Source organism: Centruroides sculpturatus, unplaced genomic scaffold (assembly GCF_000671375.1).
Source record: "Centruroides sculpturatus isolate CEXI.00-Female unplaced genomic scaffold, Cexi_2.0 scaffold2242, whole genome shotgun sequence".
NCBI lineage: Eukaryota > Metazoa > Arthropoda > Arachnida > Scorpiones > Buthidae > Centruroides > Centruroides sculpturatus.
Genome location: NW_019386354.1, coordinates 11,228 through 32,539, shown reverse-complemented (window position 1 = coordinate 32,539; position 21,312 = coordinate 11,228). Strand labels below are relative to the sequence as shown.

The following is a 21,312-nucleotide window of genomic DNA, read 5'->3' as shown; positions in this document are numbered from 1 at the left end:
ATCTAAATAAAATTCGCATAATTTTAATTTGGAATCGGGTGGCGTCATCTAGGGGCATTCGGAGAAACTAATTTCGGAATAAAACTAAAGGGTGTAGCGAATTTTTTAATTTTATTCGTAAAAATAATATTTAAAAAAGAGTTAAATTCGAAAAAAGACTATTTATAGCCTAACCAATCTGCATTAAAAATGTATACGGAGCTCATTAAAAAATACTTATTATTTACAATATTCGTATCGATGTTACTTATTCTAAAACGAAAGAATAAATAATTAAATTCGAGACTTGATTATAAATTTTTATCAATTTCAAAAAGTACATCGGAATAAAACTAAAGGGTGTAGCGAATTTTTTAATTTTATTCGTAAAAATAATATTTAAAAAAGAGTTAAATTCGAAAAAAGACTATTTATAGCCTAACCAATCTGCATTAAAAATGTATACGGAGCTCATTAAAAAATACTTATTATTTGGAATATTCGTATCGATGTTACTTATTCTAAAACGAAAGAATAAATAATTAAATTCGAGACTTGATTATAAAGTTTTATCAATTTCAAAAAGTACATCGTGCTATTATGATTAATTAAAGGAAATTGTATAAATAGTGGTACATTACCCTACGGGTAGACGACCGGATGGCAGGCTACCGCTCTGGGGGACCCGGAATCGAATCTGGACGAATCCGTATTCCGTCTGAATATGTCGGGCTCAATCCCTCATCATCCGGTAGCCCCATTGTGGGCCTGGTTGAACCCATAATGAACTTGGTAAAAGAGGCCCTCTTAGTGCCTACAGAGCGAAAAGTTATAAAAACCGTATGGATAAAAAGGGCAATTTCCTGAGGCTTTCAATAACAGGAGAGCCAAAACGAATCTTTTATAAGGAAATATTTCACACAAAAGTTCCTCCGAAGAAATACGTCTGAAGTTAACACTATACTAATCCTCCAATTTAAGTTCGCCTGGCTTCCATAAAGTTACAATGCGCCACTGTGTATAAAGCATATAAACTGTCTTTCCTTAATCCCGAGAACGAAGTGAGATAGATTAAAGTTTGAACCAGATATAAAAAGCATAGGGCAGGAGATACCGATTAATTAACTATAGCGTGACTTCGAGTTGCATCAAAAGATTATATACAGTTAATTGGGGCCTCCTGTCTCCTAAGCTTTCCATAACCCGACTTTGAAAAACATTGAAGTCAGAAAATACAAAGATACTGTATAAGCAAAAGTGTTAGATAATCTAGAAGCTATCGTGCATTGGACAGATTCATAGAATTCTTGTAGTTCATGCAATCACCTTCTGTATTCCTGAAATTTGATTAAAGTCAGATTGCAACCCTGTTAATTATTAAGGCATACTTCCAAAGGACTGCATTACCCTGTTTGATAGCAAATGATGAAAGAGAAGTTGAATACAGTCCTTATAAGTTTTAAGCAATACAAACTAATTGAAATAATTGATTATTTAGACAGCAGGAAGTACCAGCACGTGTAGATTAAATGGCCGGATGCAAGTTTACTCATTATAGACGGGTCTAGTTTGCAATGGATCAGCCAACGTAAGTAAGATGGGAAAGAATGTTTCGACTTGCACTATCTATGATAAATTGTGGGACACTTGGGATTCGAATTCTGATTCCTCATGGAGTATATCAAACATAAAAATTATGCAGTATATATATAAACTTAGGAAATAAATTATCACAGTTTATCAGAACATATCATATAGATATGAAGTATGAGAGGAAAGAAAGCTGTTAGTCTGTTTAATTATGTAATTGTAGTGTTGGAATAGCAAGGATGAAAAATATTGTAACTGCAGTTTTATTACTTCTATCGATTTATAAAATATCATGCGAAACTTTGAAGAATGAATGTCCTGAAATGGAAAAATTTCCTTCTTGTACTTGTGAAAAAGTTTTACTTCATGGCTTAAAATTTGTTTGCAATGAATTTTTAAATATAGCTTATATGAAAACAGAATTACGAGAACTAGATGGAAAATTTAACATTTATTTTTTAGAAATATGGAATAGTGTACTTAACTATCTTCCAACATCTTTATTCAGGTTTGATATCGTTTTATATTTTTTAATATGATAATGTAAATTGATATGGTATTTAATATGGTATTTTTTTTGCTGTTTGGATTACAGATGGGTTCAAATGAAGCAATTAAAAATATTTGATAGTATTATAATGGGCTTAGAAGACGAAGTAGCGAATGTACCGGAAGAAAAACTCGAAAGGTTAACATTTAATAATACTGAGGGAGTAGATAGCTGGAGATGGTCTAGCCTTTCTTCACTTCAGAATCTATGGTCTATAGAAATAAGAAATTCGGATTTTAGCTCTGTTAACGAAGATTTTGCATTGATTTCTCCAATAAAATTAGCTCTTATTGATCTCAGTAACAATAATATCGATTTTATTGACGAATATGCTTTTTCTCCTTTTAAAAAACTTTACGATATTACGTTAAATAACAACAAAATTAATAAGATTAGTAGAACAATGTTTCCTAACCCTGCAAACTTTTTAAAAACATTAAAAATAAGGTATGTATCAGACATATAATAAAAAATCTATACCATAGTAACTATATTATAAATTATACAGTACTTCAAATCTTTAACATATAACTTTTTTTTACTTTATTTTAGTGATAATAAAATACAAACCTTTCCAAATGATATATTTGTAAATATGCCAGTATTAGAAGAAGTAGTGCTAAATAATAACAATGTAAAAATTTTAGATATGAAAACTTTCCTTCCATTAATGAATAGAAAAATTAAGATCAAGATAGAAAGTAAGTATTTAATGAATATAAAATAGGCTATTAAATATTATTCAATGCTGATAATTTAATATTTAATTTTAGATAACGACATATATTGCTGTTCTTATTTATCGTGGATGATTGAGAACAAATCCAAGATAAAATTTACTGGTGAATGCAAGAGACCAAGTCACCTTTCTGGAAAACGAATTGAAAAATTAACTATTTCGGAGTTTGATAATGCAGAATGCTAATTGAAAATTTTAAAATATATTATTAATTTAGTATTTTTTAATCACTGTCTCTGTAATTATAAATTAACTTATACATAAATTCCTATTCTGTATAACAGAAATCAAGATAGGTTTTAACTAACTTTTTTTTTTTCGATATAAAAATGCAACTAGCAAACTAAACAATAATAATAAATACAAAGTGTAAATTGATGTTAATTTGTATTATTTTGATGAGCTGTTTAGTTACTCATTAAATATCATTAAAAAATTAAAAAGAATGCAATTGCTCTTCTTTTTTCCGGAAAAAATATTCCTGGAAATGTCAATCATTTCCAAGACACTGTCAAGCTTTAGTACAGCTTATATATAGATTGACAAAACTTTATTTTAAAATATAATTTTATCATAAAATAGATGATTATCATCATTCAAGTTAATGTTAATCAATAGATAAAAGCTTCCATCTTTGTGCTTGTAAATTGTTTAAGTTTTGTTCGTTAGACTTGGTAAAGAAGATGGATATGAAAATTGGAAGAGCATTAGTGACCGACAGAGAATAAGGAATAGGAAGAGCTGTAGTAAATTTCATGATTTGGAAATTAAATAAGGGCCCGACATATTCGTACAGACCATCTCCGAAAAATTCTTGGATTTTCGATCCGTCCGGATTACGAACCCGGATCCTCCAGAGCGGTTGGGTGCCATCTTTAACTGCTCGGTAATCAGGCAGACTTGAAATATATAAATCTAGCCTTACCGGCAAGTGTTTAAATTACGAGGATGCTATGGCGTTACCATCGGCCTGTAAGTATATGATCAAGAATAGCTCATTAAAATCTAATAAATAACGCGAGGTCGATATAATTCTATATATATTATGTTAATAGGTTTGTATTTTTATTTCGTTTTATTTTAATTTGTTCAGTTTCATGTATTTATAGTGTTTGTTACATTTTTGTATATTTTGGTATTTTGACGAAATGTTCGAACCTCTTTGAATTTAACACTTGTGGGCCCAGGGCTTAAGCCCTATTAGTCCCTATGTAGATCTCTCCTGTTCGTGATGGCAATCGGGTTCATTTTCTATTGCCTCTGTTTTCAATTGAACGTGTAATAAAATCTTAATTGGCATTACATTCATTTATGATAAAACTGTATTAAGTTAACGTAATTTTCAAGAAACATTTCAATATCTTATATCTTATTCACCAGGAGGATGTTTATGTTCCATTTAGTCCGAAACAAATTTCGGTAATGAAAAATAAAGATTACCGGACATTAAACAAATAACATTATACTAGTCACTAGTCTATTCAATGCAGTACGAATTTGGCATTAACCTTGGCCCTCGGCATCGGAATTTTGAAGTGAAGGGGGCGATACAACATAATGGTTTTATTGAAGAGGGTAATGATTCGTTAGAGGTTGAGAAACACTGAATCAGATCAATGGTTCCCATCAGGTGGTTTGCAAATCCCTTTGAGTTAACAACATTAATCCATGGGATTTGCAATAAGTTTGTAATATCAAATACTGCTAAATAGTGTTTAAAGAAAAATTGAAAAACGTAAGGAAGAAGGGAAATAATGATGAGAAAACAAATTGAAGCTTTAAAATTCACAAAAGAGTGTAAATCCTCACAATAATATTGATCTCCTTATTGACTCAAGCCCAAACCTACATCCACTCCAGTTACTCGCGATCCTCCCACTCGATATTCATACAAAAAGGTTACAAGCGTGCCTAATGCTATATCTAGGCTGGTGTCAGGAAAAACAACTTCCAGGTGTTTCTTATGAACTTCTGTTCTTTATTCTAAGTCTTAGGGAGCCATCCTTTGACGTTGNTATTAATATTAAACTGAACTAATTATTGGTTAATACGAGTTAAATTAATATCTTTTGCATATTAAAATTCTATAAAATGTTGATTAATATGATGTTATATAACACAATATTAAATTTCTAATTAAGTAATTCTTAATAATCAAATTCATTTTTGCAATTTAGAAGAAATAAAAGAAACTGAGAAAAATATTTAATAAAACGATTGCATTTTAAGTTCTGACTAGTTTATTGAAATTAAACCAAAATACACACTTACTAAATATAGTTTAGAACATAGTACTGGATAAATTAGCTTTACTTGTTAATGCCTATAGTGCAAAATATCTGGTATTTAAAAAAAATAATAAAATATTTAGAATCATTAAAATAAATTTGGAATGAGTAAAAAGTTTATAATAATCAACGTACATTATAAATTTTGATTGACATAGAAATTTCAACTCATCTTGCATCATATAAATTTGATACTTGGATGAATCATCATTTAGACTACTGGTATATTCTTTTTAAATTTCACATATGGTGCTATCTAAAGTTTTTAAAGTATTTGCTTTTCAATAGCAAATATTGACAAAATATTTTATTACTGGATGGCAAATATTACAAATCACAAATTTGTTTAAAAACTATTTCAAATCAAATTGATTGCAACATATTTTGTAGTAAATCATCATATTTTTATGTGCGTAATCTGCAGAAAATTGCTTTAACAAAAATAAAAGTTTTGCATAATCCATTAAACCCACTCCACAATATATCCCATGCCTATGGAAGTAGCCAATGCTCCATGGGCACAAGTTTGTAATTGCAATTTAAAATTGGCATATTATTCACCTCATTACATAACCTACACCCCCTTCAAACTGTCTTTTAAATGCTAATAACTCACATGTTATATTCACAAAAATACAGTATCCACCTATTTCATCTACACCTTAAATATTTTCTTTACAATATATAAATAAGTCAAGTATGGGATATCAGATATATTAAGTGTTCAGTTAAAGAATTAAAAAATATTCTACTGTACATTTAAAATCAAGAAATTTTCCTGAAAAATAATTATTTAATAAAAATAGAACCTAATGAATTTTTATTATTCTATTTAATCAATGCTTATTTTGTACATTGAATCATTTTGTCTTGTTATATAACTTTGGACTGATTTTTGGATTGGGCAATCCTGTCAAAATGAAATCATTCGTGTAATACTGCAATAAAATTTTAATATTTTTCCTGAATCATTTTAATGCCAACAACAATATAATGGATTTCTAAAATAATATTAAACGTTGAAAAGCTTAAATTGACTAAAGGTCGGTTGCACAAGTTACTGTATAAAGTACAGAATAAATCTGACTTTGACACTAATCTATGCTCATCACACAAGTTTTTTGACTCATCAGATAACTAACAGCTGATTAGCCATAAAAATTCTTAGTGAACAATTGCATTACTAAGAGCAATGGTAAATAAGATAGAGGCAAAAGCTTGGTATGAATTGAAGTATACACAAAAATGCATATTAGGAGATTTGGCAGATACTATCTACAATAATTAATAAGTTTACATTATAAAGAGTCACTTAACTCTGACAATTAATGTAGAACTATCTTTTACATTTATATTTTTTCTTTTAATTTATTCTTTCACATAAGATAGTTGAAAGAAATAAATTACAATACAATTCCAAAAAACATTTTGTTGCCTCTGTTCAAAAAGTACAAGGCTTAAGATAAAATATTGCAGCACTGCTACATGTATAGTTGTATACTGTATAACTGGATTTTACGTAAGACCCTCTTATTCAAATTATATACTATAAAAATTATACTTTACAGTAATTACATGATATTAAATGTTAATTTAATTGTATCAAAACAATTAAAATGCAAATTACATTATTGATAAATTAATTTTCTTTAAATGAAAGAAGCATATATTTATAGTATTTTTATAGAAAATTTAGTTGTCATTTTATAAAACTCAAAAAGCATATATCATATATTAAAAATTAGAAAAAAAATGTAAAACTAGATCACATCTATAATAAATAGTTCAATAGTTCAGTAAATAGTTCAATGTTTACTTAACAATTCATAAATAAATCTCTGATCTAAATTATTTTATATTTAAAATACTTACTAAATATAATTAATTCTTAAAATTGGCAACCGTACTGTATTATTGTGAATAAGCGATATTGATTTTGTAAATTTGTCACACAGTCAATTAACGCTAAATCATTTCAAAACTATTTTACAACAATAACCTATTATCTACATGACAAAACATTTCGCAATTTATTTTCTTTACCTATAAAATAACATTTTAATATTTATAATCTTGCACATCTCAATTCATACAGCATTCATTTTACCCAATAAATATTAATAAAATTAAAAATACCTAGGAGTTAAAAATATATTTTAGCATGTCATTATAACAATATACTAAAAAATAATTATATTTTACAAATTTTCTACAAGATATTAAAGGTTAATAAAACTTAAAGATAGAAGGAATTTTACATAGAACTTGCAATACAAATTAAGATCCGCATACGTACTAAGCTTTCTGGCATTTAATAGATTAATTAATTTTAACCTTTACTAAGTTTAAATTAACCCGTAATAGGTTAATAAAACTTAAATGCCGGAAAGCTCAGTACGTACGCAGCAAGTTCTACATAAAACTCCTTCCATTTGTCGTTACGTAATCATTTTAAATTACATACCGCAATCATTTTACCTTGAACAAAACAGATTACTTAATGTATCTCTATCAAGGCCATCAAATGTTCAAATTTTAACCTTTTGATGCATGTATAATTTATATTTCAGTCAAAATAAATACTTTCAGTTTAAAATTTCATTGGATAATTGAATATTTGTTCTGTAATTAAACCATGTTTGCACATTATAATCTGAGAAAAACTGATTAAATATTGCAAAATCGGTGAAGTTAATAGGATAAACATAGCAAAAGATAAAGTGTTTTTCATATTAATTTTAATCAAAGATGAAGGGTAGATATTTTAAGGATCATTTCTTTCACAGATATTGAAGTTAATCGGGGGGAGATTAAAGATAATGCGGAGGAAAAGAACCTACCCCTCGAAATCCCTGGTTGAGAAGAAGGCTCTGCACCTCCATACAAGGATCTGGTTTAGAAGATAGCGCTTGGATGATCCATCACGATATTAAAACCTTAAATAAGGCATTACTGGAAGATATAAATAACATATCCCGAGTTATTTTTTATTATCTTACCGAATCTTAACGAAAATTCGACTATATGAATGGAACATTTTCCAAACAACCTTCTCAACTTTCAGGCCATGCTAAGCGTTCGCAGCGCCATCTAATTTCCGGTTTAAATTTTATTTTCGTACTTTATTAATTAATATTTATAGAAATGATTACATATAAAAATATGTGATTTGTTTATTACATAAATTTATTTTATCGTGTTTATATTTTTTCATCTTTTATATCTAAATAAAATTCGCATAATTTTAATTTGGAATCGGGTGGCGTCATCTAGGGGCATTCGGAGAAACTAATTTCGGAATAAAACTAAAGGGTGTAGCGAATTCTTTAATTTTAATCGTAAAAATAATATTTAAAAAAGAGTTAAATTCGAAAAAAGACTATTTATAGCCTAACCAATCTGCATTAAAAATGTATACGGAGCTCATTAAAAAATACTTATTATTTACAATATTCGTATCGATGTTACTTATTCTAAAACGAAAGAATAAATAATTAAATTCGAGACTTGATTATAAATTTTTATCAATTTCAAAAAGTACATCGTGCTATTATGATTAATTAAAGGAAATTGTATAAATAGTGGCACATTACCCTACGGGTAGACGACCGGATGGCAGGCTACCGCTCTGGGGGACCCGGAATCGAATCTGGACGAATCCGTATTCCGTCTGAATATGTCGGGCTCAATCCCTCATCATCCGGTAGCCCCATTGTGGGCCTGGTTGAACCCATAATGAACTTGGTAAAAGAGGCCCTCTTAGTGCCTACAGAGCGAAAAGTTATAAAAACCGTATGGATAAAAAGGGCAATTTCCTGAGGCTTTCAATAACAGGAGAGCCAAAACGAATCTTTTATAAGGAAATATTTCACACAAAAGTTCCTCCGAAGAAATACGTCTGAAGTTAACACTATACTAATCCTCCAATTTAAGTTCGCCTGGCTTCCATAAAGTTACAATGCGCCACTGTGTATAAAGCATATAAACTGTCTTTCCTTAATCCCGAGAACGAAGTGAGATAGATTAAAGTTTGAACCAGATATAAAAAGCATAGGGCAGGAGATACCGATTAATTAACTATAGCGTGACTTCGAGTTGCATCAAAAGATTATATACAGTTAATTGGGGCCTCCTGTCTCCTAAGCTTTCCATAACCCGACTTTGAAAAACATTGAAGTCAGAAAATACAAAGATACTGTATAAGCAAAAGTGTTAGATAATCTAGAAGCTATCGTGCATTGGACAGATTCATAGAATTCTTGTAGTTCATGCAATCACCTTCTGTATTCCTGAAATTTGATTAAAGTCAGATTGCAACCCTGTTAATTATTAAGGCATACTTCCAAAGGACTGCATTACCCTGTTTGATAGCAAATGATGAAAGAGAAGTTGAATACAGTCCTTATAAGTTTTAAGCAATACAAACTAATTGAAATAATTGATTATTTAGACAGCAGGAAGTACCAGCACGTGTAGATTAAATGGCCGGATGCAAGTTTACTCATTATAGACGGGTCTAGTTTGCAATGGATCAGCCAACGTAAGTAAGATGGGAAAGAATGTTTCGACTTGCACTATCTATGATAAATTGTGGGACACTTGGGATTCGAATTCTGATTCCTCATGGAGTATATCAAACATAAAAATTATGCAGTATATATATAAACTTAGGAAATAAATTATCACAGTTTATCAGAACATATCATATAGATATGAAGTATGAGAGGAAAGAAAGCTGTTAGTCTGTTTAATTATGTAATTGTAGTGTTGGAATAGCAAGGATGAAAAATATTGTAACTGCATTTTTATTACTTCTATCGATTTATAAAATATCATGCGAAACTTTGAAGAATGAATGTCCTGAAATGGAAAAATTTCCTTCTTGTACTTGTGAAAAAGTTTTACTTCATGGCTTAAAATTTGTTTGCAATGAATTTTTAAATATAGCTTATATGAAAACAGAATTACGAGAACTAGATGGAAAATTTAACATTTATTTTTTAGAAATATGGAATAGTGTACTTAACTATCTTCCAACATCTTTATTCAGGTTTGATATCGTTTTATATTTTTTAATATGATAATGTAAATTGATATGGTATTTAATATGGTATTTTTTTTGCTGTTTGGATTACAGATGGGTTCAAATGAAGCAATTAAAAATATTTGATAGTATTATAATGGGCTTAGAAGACGAAGTAGCGAATGTACCGGAAGAAAAACTCGAAAGGTTAACATTTAATAATACTGAGGGAGTAGATAGCTGGAGATGGTCTAGCCTTTCTTCACTTCAGAATCTATGGTCTATAGAAATAAGAAATTCGGATTTTAGCTCTGTTAACGAAGATTTTGCATTGATTTCTCCAATAAAATTAGCTCTTATTGATCTCAGTAACAATAATATCGATTTTATTGACGAATATGCTTTTTCTCCTTTTAAAAAACTTTACGATATTACGTTAAATAACAACAAAATTAATAAGATTAGTAGAACAATGTTTCCTAACCCTGCAAACTTTTTAAAAACATTAAAAATAAGGTATGTATCAGACATATAATAAAAAATCTATACCATAGTAACTATATTATAAATTATACAGTACTTCAAATCTTTAACATATAACTTTTTTTTACTTTATTTTAGTGATAATAAAATACAAACCTTTCCAAATGATATATTTGTAAATATGCCAGTATTAGAAGAAGTAGTGCTAAATAATAACAATGTAAAAATTTTAGATATGAAAACTTTCCTTCCATTAATGAATAGAAAAATTAAGATCAAGATAGAAAGTAAGTATTTAATGAATATAAAATAGGCTATTAAATATTATTCAATGCTGATAATTTAATATTTAATTTTAGATAACGACATATATTGCTGTTCTTATTTATCGTGGATGATTGAGAACAAATCCAAGATAAAATTTACTGGTGAATGCAAGAGACCAAGTCACCTTTCTGGAAAACGAATTGAAAAATTAACTATTTCGGAGTTTGATAATGCAGAATGCTAATTGAAAATTTTAAAATATATTATTAATTTAGTATTTTTTAATCACTGTCTCTGTAATTATAAATTAACTTATACATAAATTCCTATTCTGTATAACAGAAATCAAGATAGGTTTTAACTAACTNGCGCTCAAACAAAAGACGAATCAACGAGATTTGAAAATCGCGTAACTCCGGGTTCGCGTAAGTCGCGGTATCACTGTATATAATGCGCATGCCTAGTAAAAACTCATTGGCTAACATGTATTCGAATTTTGAATAATATTTGTATTTAATCGCATTGTAACGGAAATTCATTGCTGCCTGAACAAGAACTGTTGAAGGTTCAAAAACATTTGTGAAATTTTAATTTTTCGGTTTTTGAAGTTAATTGCACACTGGTAACAGGCTTCAGGGTATGTAATTGATTATATTCCGGTGTAGGATGAAGTGAAGTTATGTATGAACATCCTTTAACCTGATTTATGATCTAGGAAGATGAAGGTCTGGGTAGTGTAACTGGCAATGCATTTACACAGTAAACAGGAGTTGTGGGTTTGAGTGTTGCTCCAGGCTGATTCTTGTCTTCCAGAACTTTCTAAATTAAAAATTAAACATTAATTTGCTTATAATTATTAAATTTATTAAGAGATGACACATAATACCTACCTCAAAATAGCTTAATATTTAATTATTAAGTAGTATATATATTATAGCCCGATATAATCTGATAGATTGTTTGGCCTTAGTTATACAAAGATGCAACTCTTAAAGACAGAATCATATTAAACCTTCACAATACTGACTTTGATATAATATAGTATACATATAAAAGATGCAGACATCATGCAGTAGTCTTGTGTCTGGAAAGAGCTCCATAGTAAGCATTTTAATGATCTTATACAGGATCATATTGGCAAAACTATCAAACTGCAGGCTGATTCAGGAATGCCTCTTTGGAGAGATGGAAGGTTCATGATGGCCAAACAAGATCAGGTCAAAATACGAAAATATCTATAGGTAGCACATTCATAGACAAAAATTGTAGGAAATGTCATTTGTATCTGAAAGTACATAACATATCAAATTAGATAGCAAGCTTTTAGCATGTGCAGACTACTGACAGTCATACAACCAAATAACAAACACAATGTATAAAAACTTACACACAAACACAAGCTATTATATATCCAACTACCATACTGCAAATACTGTATACATTGCAGACAGTCTTAGAAAACAGTACATACAAAATGTGTTATGGCTGAGCCATAATTGAAGACAAAACAATTCATCAACAGATGGACACATTCATTGATAGACAAAACAAAATCACATACATCATAAATATGTCCATTTTAAACATCCACAACAAATAATCACAAAGTCATATAACAAAGTAAAAGCATATTTACAGATTTAGACTAGTGGAGAAGGAATAGAGAAGAAAGTGAAAAAGATGAAGGAGAGCTTAGGATGGTCCTGAGCAAATATAAAAGATATCTTGGACTATTGCATGGGTTTTTTCCAACTATTAATGACAAAAATATTTTACAAAAAATTTCATGTGTACTGTACAAGGAAGATTAGTAAATTTGATAATGACAATACAAGTAGCCTACAAGGAACAGTCAGTTATCAAAAATGTATTCTGGAAGTTAAGAAATTGAATAAATGGTGATTCCTGTTTCAGCAGACTGTGCCTTCAATTTTCAATAAAGACAATACAATTTGCTGAATACAGAAACCATCAATACAGTGTGGAATGGAAACAAGGTAAAATTCAATTCTGGAATTGATGATATTTGAAGCTGGATTTGTATGAAAGGTACGTGTTGTTTCCTTAAGTGCTATGAAGTTGAAACCTTGATATAAACACAATTTTGGCCCAAGTGGATCAAATTAAGGTTGTTTGTTAATGCATATTTTGCAATTTAATCATTTTTGGGATAAGTACTTTTAAATTTTATAGTTGTTTGCATGTGCTATTTTTTAAATGATTTGTAGTCCATTTCTGCTGTATGTGCATGTATAGTTTACATGAGAATTATCACTTCATCATCCAATTATGATGAGAATGCAAAATTCAAATGTTTTAAATCTGAACTTCTAACTTGCATTTGCTAATTGCTAACTGATTGCTGTGGAAATTGCTCGTTTTCAAATTCTCAAAATCCTAAATTTGGAACCTGTTATTGGTGTAATTTGTGTGAAAAAATCTTCCTTTCACAAACGTTTTCAAACTTTAGAGGTAGTTCTTCCTCAGGTAAAGAAATTCCATTGGAACGCTTTGAAAACTGGAACGTGGATATTCAAACTAAAAACCGAATATTCATATAACAGAACTTGTTGAGACGGGCATGCGCATTGGTGCGAGGATGTTGGTATTTAAAGATCGCCATTTATAAGGGCCTGCCATGCTAGAGAAAGATTAAACTCATCTTTTTGGTTTATACATGTGGTCATGTGGTTAGCCATGTAGATGGATACGGCTTCTAGCCATTTTAGATGTTTTAGATGGGGTGTAGAGTCAATGACGTCAGCCTTGTCGAATTCAGGATCAGATGCAAAGGTGGCTAGGGCCGTGGTGTATCTCCTGTGTCGAAGATCCGTTTGATGTTTGCGTATTCTGGTAGTCAAAGAGCGCTTGGTTGAACCAATATATATGAGGCTCTTGTTACATCTGTTATCCTTGAGTGGTATGGAGTAGACACCACGAAGTCTGCTATGAACCGGATAGTCCTTTCCATTTCTGAGGATTTCGAAGATTGTGGGGCATCTTCTATAGACTATTTGTAACTGATGTTTCCTGACAATCTCAGAATATATTGCTTTAACATATGGGTTAAAGGTGACTGGGAGGCATATACGATCTTCCAAGTTAGTGCTGGCCCTTGTACGTGTAGTGGGTGCGTATTGCGAGCATTGATGTTGTTCATTCAGACAATGTGTTAGACCAGGATAACCGTGCTTGGCTGCTATTTTCTTAACATAATTTAATTTGGTGGTAATGGCTTGTGTGGTGGACGAATGGAGAAAACGCCCTTCTAACGAGAGTATTAAATGCTGCACAAATTACACCGGTAACAGGTTCCGAATTTAGTATTTCATCCCCGGTGCCAAGGAGAGGTTGAGTTTCTTATCTCAAAATCCTTTGAATTGTTTACATTATTGTAAATGTTATATTTATTAATTTAATAACATTAAATTTCAATCTCTCAAAAACTGCATAAGTACAATCCATACGTTTATAAATCCAACACTTACATCATTGGTGAGTTCTCCATTGAATCCCTCTGTTGAATGATCTGACATCATGTTTTGTAGAAAAAAGAAATGTTTGCATTCATGCTTTTCATAATGGTTGACTTAATTAAAGAGAAGGTGACAATTGTAGCTGTTTTGCTAAATAATTAAAGTAACTCACCATTATCTGAATAATCCCTTTTATTTGAATGAACTCTTATCTGTATCATTTTTTTCTATACTAGGTCTTTCTTCAATAATTTGAATTTCTTGAACATTTATATCATTAGGAAGATGTAGAGGTCCAAATATTGGTCCTAATCAAATTTTGGATGAATTCATGAAGTTAGTTTGTTTCTGAAAAAAAGCTTAATATTTCAATATTGACCAAATTATCTAACATAATCATGCAATCACATGTTTTATCTTATACAGATTGTTCATTAATCTGTCTGCTATTACAGCATCCACAGCAAGAGTGAATCAATAGTTTCTATAAGCGAAATTTACTTGTTTCATGGAAGATGCCATGTTAGTTTGTTGAATATTCAATGGTCTTTCAGGTCGTTGAGACTGTTGAGCTTATTGGTGAATCTACGCCGATGCCACAGGCTTCAATGGTCCATTTAGAAATGTTTTCTCATTGTTGAGTCAATTGTTGAATATAGAAATGTACCCAATATTTAATTATAAATACATTTCTTATGAGTAAAGTAACCATGTCTTTGTGTATATGCAGAAAATATTCTGTTACATTGAGTTTGGTTCAACCAACAATATGAGCTAAAACAACAAAAACTAATGCTGAATTGTTAAGAAAGTATGTACAGGTATTTTGCATCCTAGACATTTAAAAATTATTTATTTTAATGTATGTCATGAATTGTTTCTTGATTAAAAAAAAAAATGGTTTCAGCTGTCTTAGCATGTTGAAATGTCCTTACATCAGTGTAACTTGCAGCATCAAAATGAACCAAAACAGCAATTGATCACAAGTAAGTTCTAGTTTCCTGAAACTAACTTTAGTACAGTTCATGATATCAGTTGGAAACAGAACATTACTGTCAACTTCTACACTAAATCTATAATTAGTTAATAATTTAATAAGAGTGCTTAGTCATTTCTTATTATTTATTCAGGGCTAAAAACAAAAATATAAGATAACTTTAGGCCAATGACCTAACTATAGGACAAGGGAACTAGGTTAACCTTGTCATCTGCAAACAATTGTATATGTAGAAATAAAGTCAAATGATGAATTGTTGGGCAAGCTGAAATTGAATTCATCATTTGGGTCAGTCTCTTTTAAATGGATTTCAATGTAAGTGTGTTTGTAAAGAAAGACAGGTTGTACAGTGCACTTTTACTAATCTGAACTCTTAATTCAAGCCAGTTTTGTTGATGGTCAGAGAGCTAACGTAGTTAAGGCATCAATTTACTGCTCTAAGGAACTTGGGATCATACCTGAATGAGTAACTCCAGGAATTTTTGGGATGATCTGTCTTGTATTTGTCAGAACAAATACCTCCCCACCCAGTCACCTTCTAGGACTGATCATCCATGTTGGATATGATTAAAAAGACCCTTTTAATGTCCATAGGCTAGAGAGTCAAAAATGAAAAAAATAATGCAGTCAGTTTTGTTCATTTTTTCAGTGTTTGAGCCAAAACCATAAAGAAATTGGATTAATTTTAATAAACATGCTGAATTTGCTAACTTTATTTGTTGGGTTAACAGAAATATTGGGTTAAATTATAAGTAATGTCTTTTTTTATTAATAAACTATTTACATAAAAAAATTATATATTGGATTAAATAAATATGTTCATTAGATATGACTTTTTCAATATAAAAGTTTTTGATGTCTTAAAAATTTATCAGATTTTAATTCAAAAAATGTTTCTGTGCACTTCTGGATAGTTTCATTTGAATTAAACCATTAAAACTGCTTTAAAGGGATTAAAAGAGGTGATAATCTGTGGTGCCAGATCATGGCTATAATGGGAATGAGAGAACTTTCTAATTAAGTTTTTCAATTTTTGTTGGATGGTTATTGCAACATGGTATTGAATGTTAGGCCTATTGTGTAACAAAATAATGCCATTCCTGTTTATCAAATATGGTTGTTGGAGTTTTCCAGAAAGTTTTTCCAATTGCTGACAATATAAAGTAGCATTTACTGTTTAATTTCAATTCAACAACTCGAAATTCAGTTTTCATATTCTCACACATACATATAGGATACCTTTCAAGAATGAAAGTCATGCTTTGGTTCTGGAGCTGAAGTAGCCTTTGGATCTAACCAATGTCTTTTATGAATGACATTAGCTTACAATACCCACTTCTCATCTCTAGTTACTATTGCCCAGAAATGGGGTTTTCTGTTGCTTATTAAGAAGTGAAATGCATATGGATAATTAATCTAGATCATTCTGTTCAATAAGGTGATATGGAACCCATATCCCATACTTATTTATTTTTCCTAGTTGATCCAACTGCTATTGATTCAGTCACGCCAAATTTTTCTGCCATTTCTAATCTAGAAAGGTTTAGTTTTCCACTATAACAGCAATTTTAGTGTTTTATAAAGTAGAAGGTAATTCAGAGTAAGACTCATCTTTAAAAATGAAACATACTAAATTTTTTGAATCAACACTAACATTTTCTGATATTTAAGGCTTTGCTGCCATACACACGACACATATTGTTTGTTTTGTAACTGCAATGTTATAATTTTTAAATTCACACAGAACATTACATGCTTTAAATCAGTGTTTCTCAACGGGGGCGATATCGCCCCCATATGGGCGATTTTCCATGTTGAGGGGGCGATTAGTGACAATTTATATTTTGGGGGGCAAAAAACAATTTTCTGGGCGATATAGTAAAACATTATATTAAGAATAATTAGATATTTTATTCGTTATATCGTACAATAATTAAACAAATAACATTATACTAGTCACTAGTCTATTCAATGCAGTACGAATTTGGCATTAACCTTGGCCCTCGGCATCGGAATTTTGAAGTGAAGGGGGCGATACAACATAATGGTTTTATTGAAGAGGGTAATGATTCGTTAGAGGTTGAGAAACACTGCAGTAAACAATATTGAAACAATTTATATTAACAATTTAATAGTTAAATTGTTTTGATAAAATATGCAATTTAATTTTCTAAGATATAGCAATAAAAGTAATAATTATAGCAATAATAACAAATAAGAAAATAACAGGTAATTATAGCAATAATATAGACTTGATTATATTTAATATTCTAGTCTTATTTTATTATTAGTACAGTATTATCATTTTATTTTTCTTAATATGTTTTTTTACTCATATATCTCAATTGTAACATGTATCTTTTATTCCAAATTAGATTTCCAAATGGCTTCGTCCAGTAAGAAACTTAAGGAATCTGAACTGTCAACTTACTTAGATGAGTTTTCAGACTCAGACTTTCTTAGTGAGTCTGACAGCGATAGTCTAAGTTCAGAAGACACTGAAGAACCTTCAACCTCCGCTGGACCCTCCTCTCCTCAGGTTTCTCCTGATTCTGATGATGAGTTGGAAGATGAGGTGTACCTTAAAGTTCTGCCACCAGAACAATCTCTCTCTGCTCCTTTCACTTTTGTAGAATAATCTGGCCCCAAGCACATGCCTCCTTCTGATTCTCACCCTGTAGAATATTTTAACCTTTTTTTCACTGTTTCTTTACTTTCTCTTATGGCGACAGAAACAAACAGGTATGCCAAGCAAGTCATAAATAGCATGGGGAAAGTGCCCAGATATCTGAAAAAGTGGAAACCAGTTACTATTAAAGAAATAAAGGGGGTTTTGGCTTTTCTTTTTGCAATGGGACTTGATAAAAAATCTACTATTGCAGATTACTGGTCCACTCTTCCTCCCTATAACAACCCATGGTATGGGGAATTGTTTAGTAGGCACCGCTTTTGTCACTTGCTACGATTCTTCCATCTCGTAGATAAAAGTAAGTTGCCTGGCCCAGGGGAATTAGGTTATGATTCTTGTGCATGCTATCAACCTTTGGAGGATCATGCAAATATGGTGTTCCGACAACATTATACTCCTCACCAAGAAATATGTGTCGATGAATCATTGGTAGGTACAAAGATTCATAGCAAAAATCCTTCAGTATCAGCCCAACAAAAAACATCATAAATGGGTAATCAAACTTTGGATGCTGTGTGACTCGGTTTCGCACTACTGCCTGGGATTTTTCACTTACAAAGAGGCCAAATTCCAGGCGGAGAAGCACAGAATCTCAAAGTTTGGTTTGGGATATACTGTTGTGAGGCGGCTATTGAAACTTGGGAACTATGACCACAAGGGGTACCATGTTTTCGTCGACAACTATTTCATGTCGGCACCCCTTATTCGCAGCCTATATTCCCGTAGTACTTACTGCACTGGGACAGTGCGAAAAAGCAGGAAAAAAATGTTGCCACGTTTCAAAAACAAATTTGCTGTAGGCCAGATCATGTATTTCAGGTCTGGTCCTATATTGGCGTGCGGCTTCCGGGAACGAAAATCACAACCAAAACCTGTTTTTCTTTTATCCAGCCACGCAAGGGCACACAACAATGAAATTGTTAGGCGCGGGGTGGCTAAATTAAAGCCACAAGTAGTTTTATCTTATAATAAATTTATGGGGGGAGTTGATACACACGATATGATGTTATATACGTATTTGGATGAAAGGAGGACCAAGAAATATTGGAAGAAAGTAGCATTCAACGTCATAGCCAGGATGATGATGAATGCCTACTTACTTTACAAAGAAAATTCCAGAAGCCGAGCCAAAATTATGACACACAAACGTTTCTATCAGGAGATAATTGGAAGCCTGGGGAAAGAATGGAGGGAGGAGGCAAGGGAAGCTAAAAACCCCACAGATCCCCAAGGTCCCACAGATCCGCGAGGACCAATAGGACTTCGAAAATTACCTGGCAGATCACAATACCGTTGCATCGTGTGCAGCACTCCAAACAACAGAAAAACCTCAACAAGAGTCTGCACACGATGTGGGAAAGGCGTTCATGCTGATTGTCTCGTAAAACATCATTGCTAGCATGAAAGGTACGTGAAATACAATTAATACAATTCTGTTATAGTTTTATATGCATGTTTCTTGTAAAATGTACAAAACTATATTTTCTCTTACAGATTTGGTCACCTTACAGATCTGCTTCCTCCATCTTGTATATATTTTTATTTATTTATTTATTGTTTTGTTATTTATTTACATTATTAACAAATAATAATTATAATAAATTTTTTCTTATATTTTATTTGTTTTTGTACAAATTATTTGCTGTTCATCGCTGTCTGTAATGTTCCAAATTTTTATTCAATTTTGTTGACTTATCTACAAAATATGAAAGAAAATAATAATGTTATCAAATCACTTTTTAAGTTTTTTAAGTTCAAACAAACAAAAGTTTTTTTAAAGGAAACAAAATACATATATCTAAGGGTATGTTCATAAAGTCAAACGAGTTAAACACATTAGTAATCAATTGTTCTAAAAGTAGTAGTCTCGCTCAGTGTGCATGCTTTGCGGTGATGACGTTTTGAACGAAACTCTAATGAACTTCGCAAAGGAAAGAGTGAGTTCACTTCATTAAGAAAGTGGCGGCCGACGATATCGATGTTTCTAAATCTACTCGAATGTTTAAACTGTGAATTAAAAGGTGAAATGATAGAAATAACTGTCTACCTGAAGCAATCTAAGAAAAATTTTTCAGATAAGGCTACGCTAGCAACATTCATATCTTTGATGTTAGAAACAGCCATTTAGTTATAAATGAATCATTCGAAAAGTCTAACAAAACAAGAATAACGATAATGTTATTCTCGTTTAACTCATTCGACTTTACAAATGTACCATACCTAAGTAATACATATAGCAAATTAATTGGATGTTTTATACTATTATTTTTTTGGTCTAAAATATAACATATGTAAATTTTTTTTAAACTTTGATGATATTTTAAATTAAAAATTTGTAAATTAAACAATTGTGATATAAAACAAATCAAACATAGCCTGATTTTTAAGCGAGATATTGTGGTTTAAAATACCTAAAATTAGCATAACAAACAAGATATTCTGGCAGATATACAGATCTTGTAATCAATCTGGTAGGCTAAAAGAGGTCCCATTTAGAGCTTTGTTCCTATTTTTCTTGATAAGAAATTTATTTGACATTACCTGTCAATAATTTATTTGGAATTCCTCAGAAAAAAGCATGTAAACAATTGGAAAATGGATTATATTATTTCAAATTCAATTTTAGTAAGTGGATATGAGACAGGATGTAATTGTTTCGGATAAGTGATGGAAGACACAGACATTGCGTCAACATGTTTGTAGACAACTTATTGGTGATTAAATGTGAAAGGCAATGAATATCGTGTAAATAAATGTGTTTATATAAACGTGAATTTGAATTTGGTATAAATAAATAGTTGAGTAAATAAGATAACTTATTAATAAAATAAGAATTTAAAACTATACACTTATCATTTTTAGGTGTAAGTTTGGGGTATGACTGTATATATACAGTCATACCCCGAACTTACGTGATAGGTGGGACCGAGCGATAACCACGTAAGTCGGTGTATAATTTTGCATATAAATACATACAAATTATTTTTAATTGGGACCGGAGACTAAAGAAAACAATAATTTAGAAAAAAATGTTTAATAAAATCTTAGATTACCAAATACAGTCATACCCCGGACTTACGTGATAGGTGGGACCGAGCGATAACCACGTAAGTCGGTGTATAATTTTGCATATAAATACATACAAATAATTTTTAATTGGGGCCAGAGACTAAAGAAAACAATAATTTAGAAAAAAAATGTTTAATAAAATCTTAGATAATACATATGTCT

General features: G+C 30.8%; 2 protein-coding genes and 1 long non-coding RNA gene across 3 annotated transcripts; 2 read left to right on the top strand and 1 right to left on the bottom strand.

Moving 5' to 3' along the window:
* The first annotated feature begins 1,773 nt into the window (after positions 1 to 1,773).
* LOC111614659 (connectin-like) lies at positions 1,774 to 3,222 on the top strand. Its single transcript, XM_023356022.1, has 4 exons — positions 1,774 to 2,077; positions 2,165 to 2,566; positions 2,672 to 2,820; positions 2,893 to 3,222. Exons 1-4 carry the CDS (start codon positions 1,809 to 1,811, stop codon positions 3,042 to 3,044), a joined length of 972 nt encoding a protein of 323 aa, XP_023211790.1. The 5' UTR covers positions 1,774 to 1,808; the 3' UTR covers positions 3,045 to 3,222.
* Positions 3,223 to 5,126: 1,904 nt separating this feature from the next.
* On the bottom strand, positions 5,127 to 8,226 carry LOC111614658. Its single transcript, XR_002754974.1, has 3 exons — positions 7,987 to 8,226; positions 5,282 to 5,402; positions 5,127 to 5,197 (listed from the first exon to the last, which is right to left on the bottom strand). It is a non-coding gene; the product is annotated as an uncharacterized LOC111614658 (long non-coding RNA).
* A 1,671-nt stretch (positions 8,227 to 9,897) lies between these two features.
* On the top strand, positions 9,898 to 11,250 carry LOC111614657 (connectin-like). The gene is made up of 4 exons (XM_023356020.1): positions 9,898 to 10,196; positions 10,284 to 10,685; positions 10,791 to 10,939; positions 11,012 to 11,250. Exons 1-4 carry the CDS (start codon positions 9,928 to 9,930, stop codon positions 11,161 to 11,163), a joined length of 972 nt encoding a protein of 323 aa, XP_023211788.1. The 5' UTR covers positions 9,898 to 9,927; the 3' UTR covers positions 11,164 to 11,250.
* The last annotated feature ends 10,062 nt before the right edge of the window (positions 11,251 to 21,312 follow it).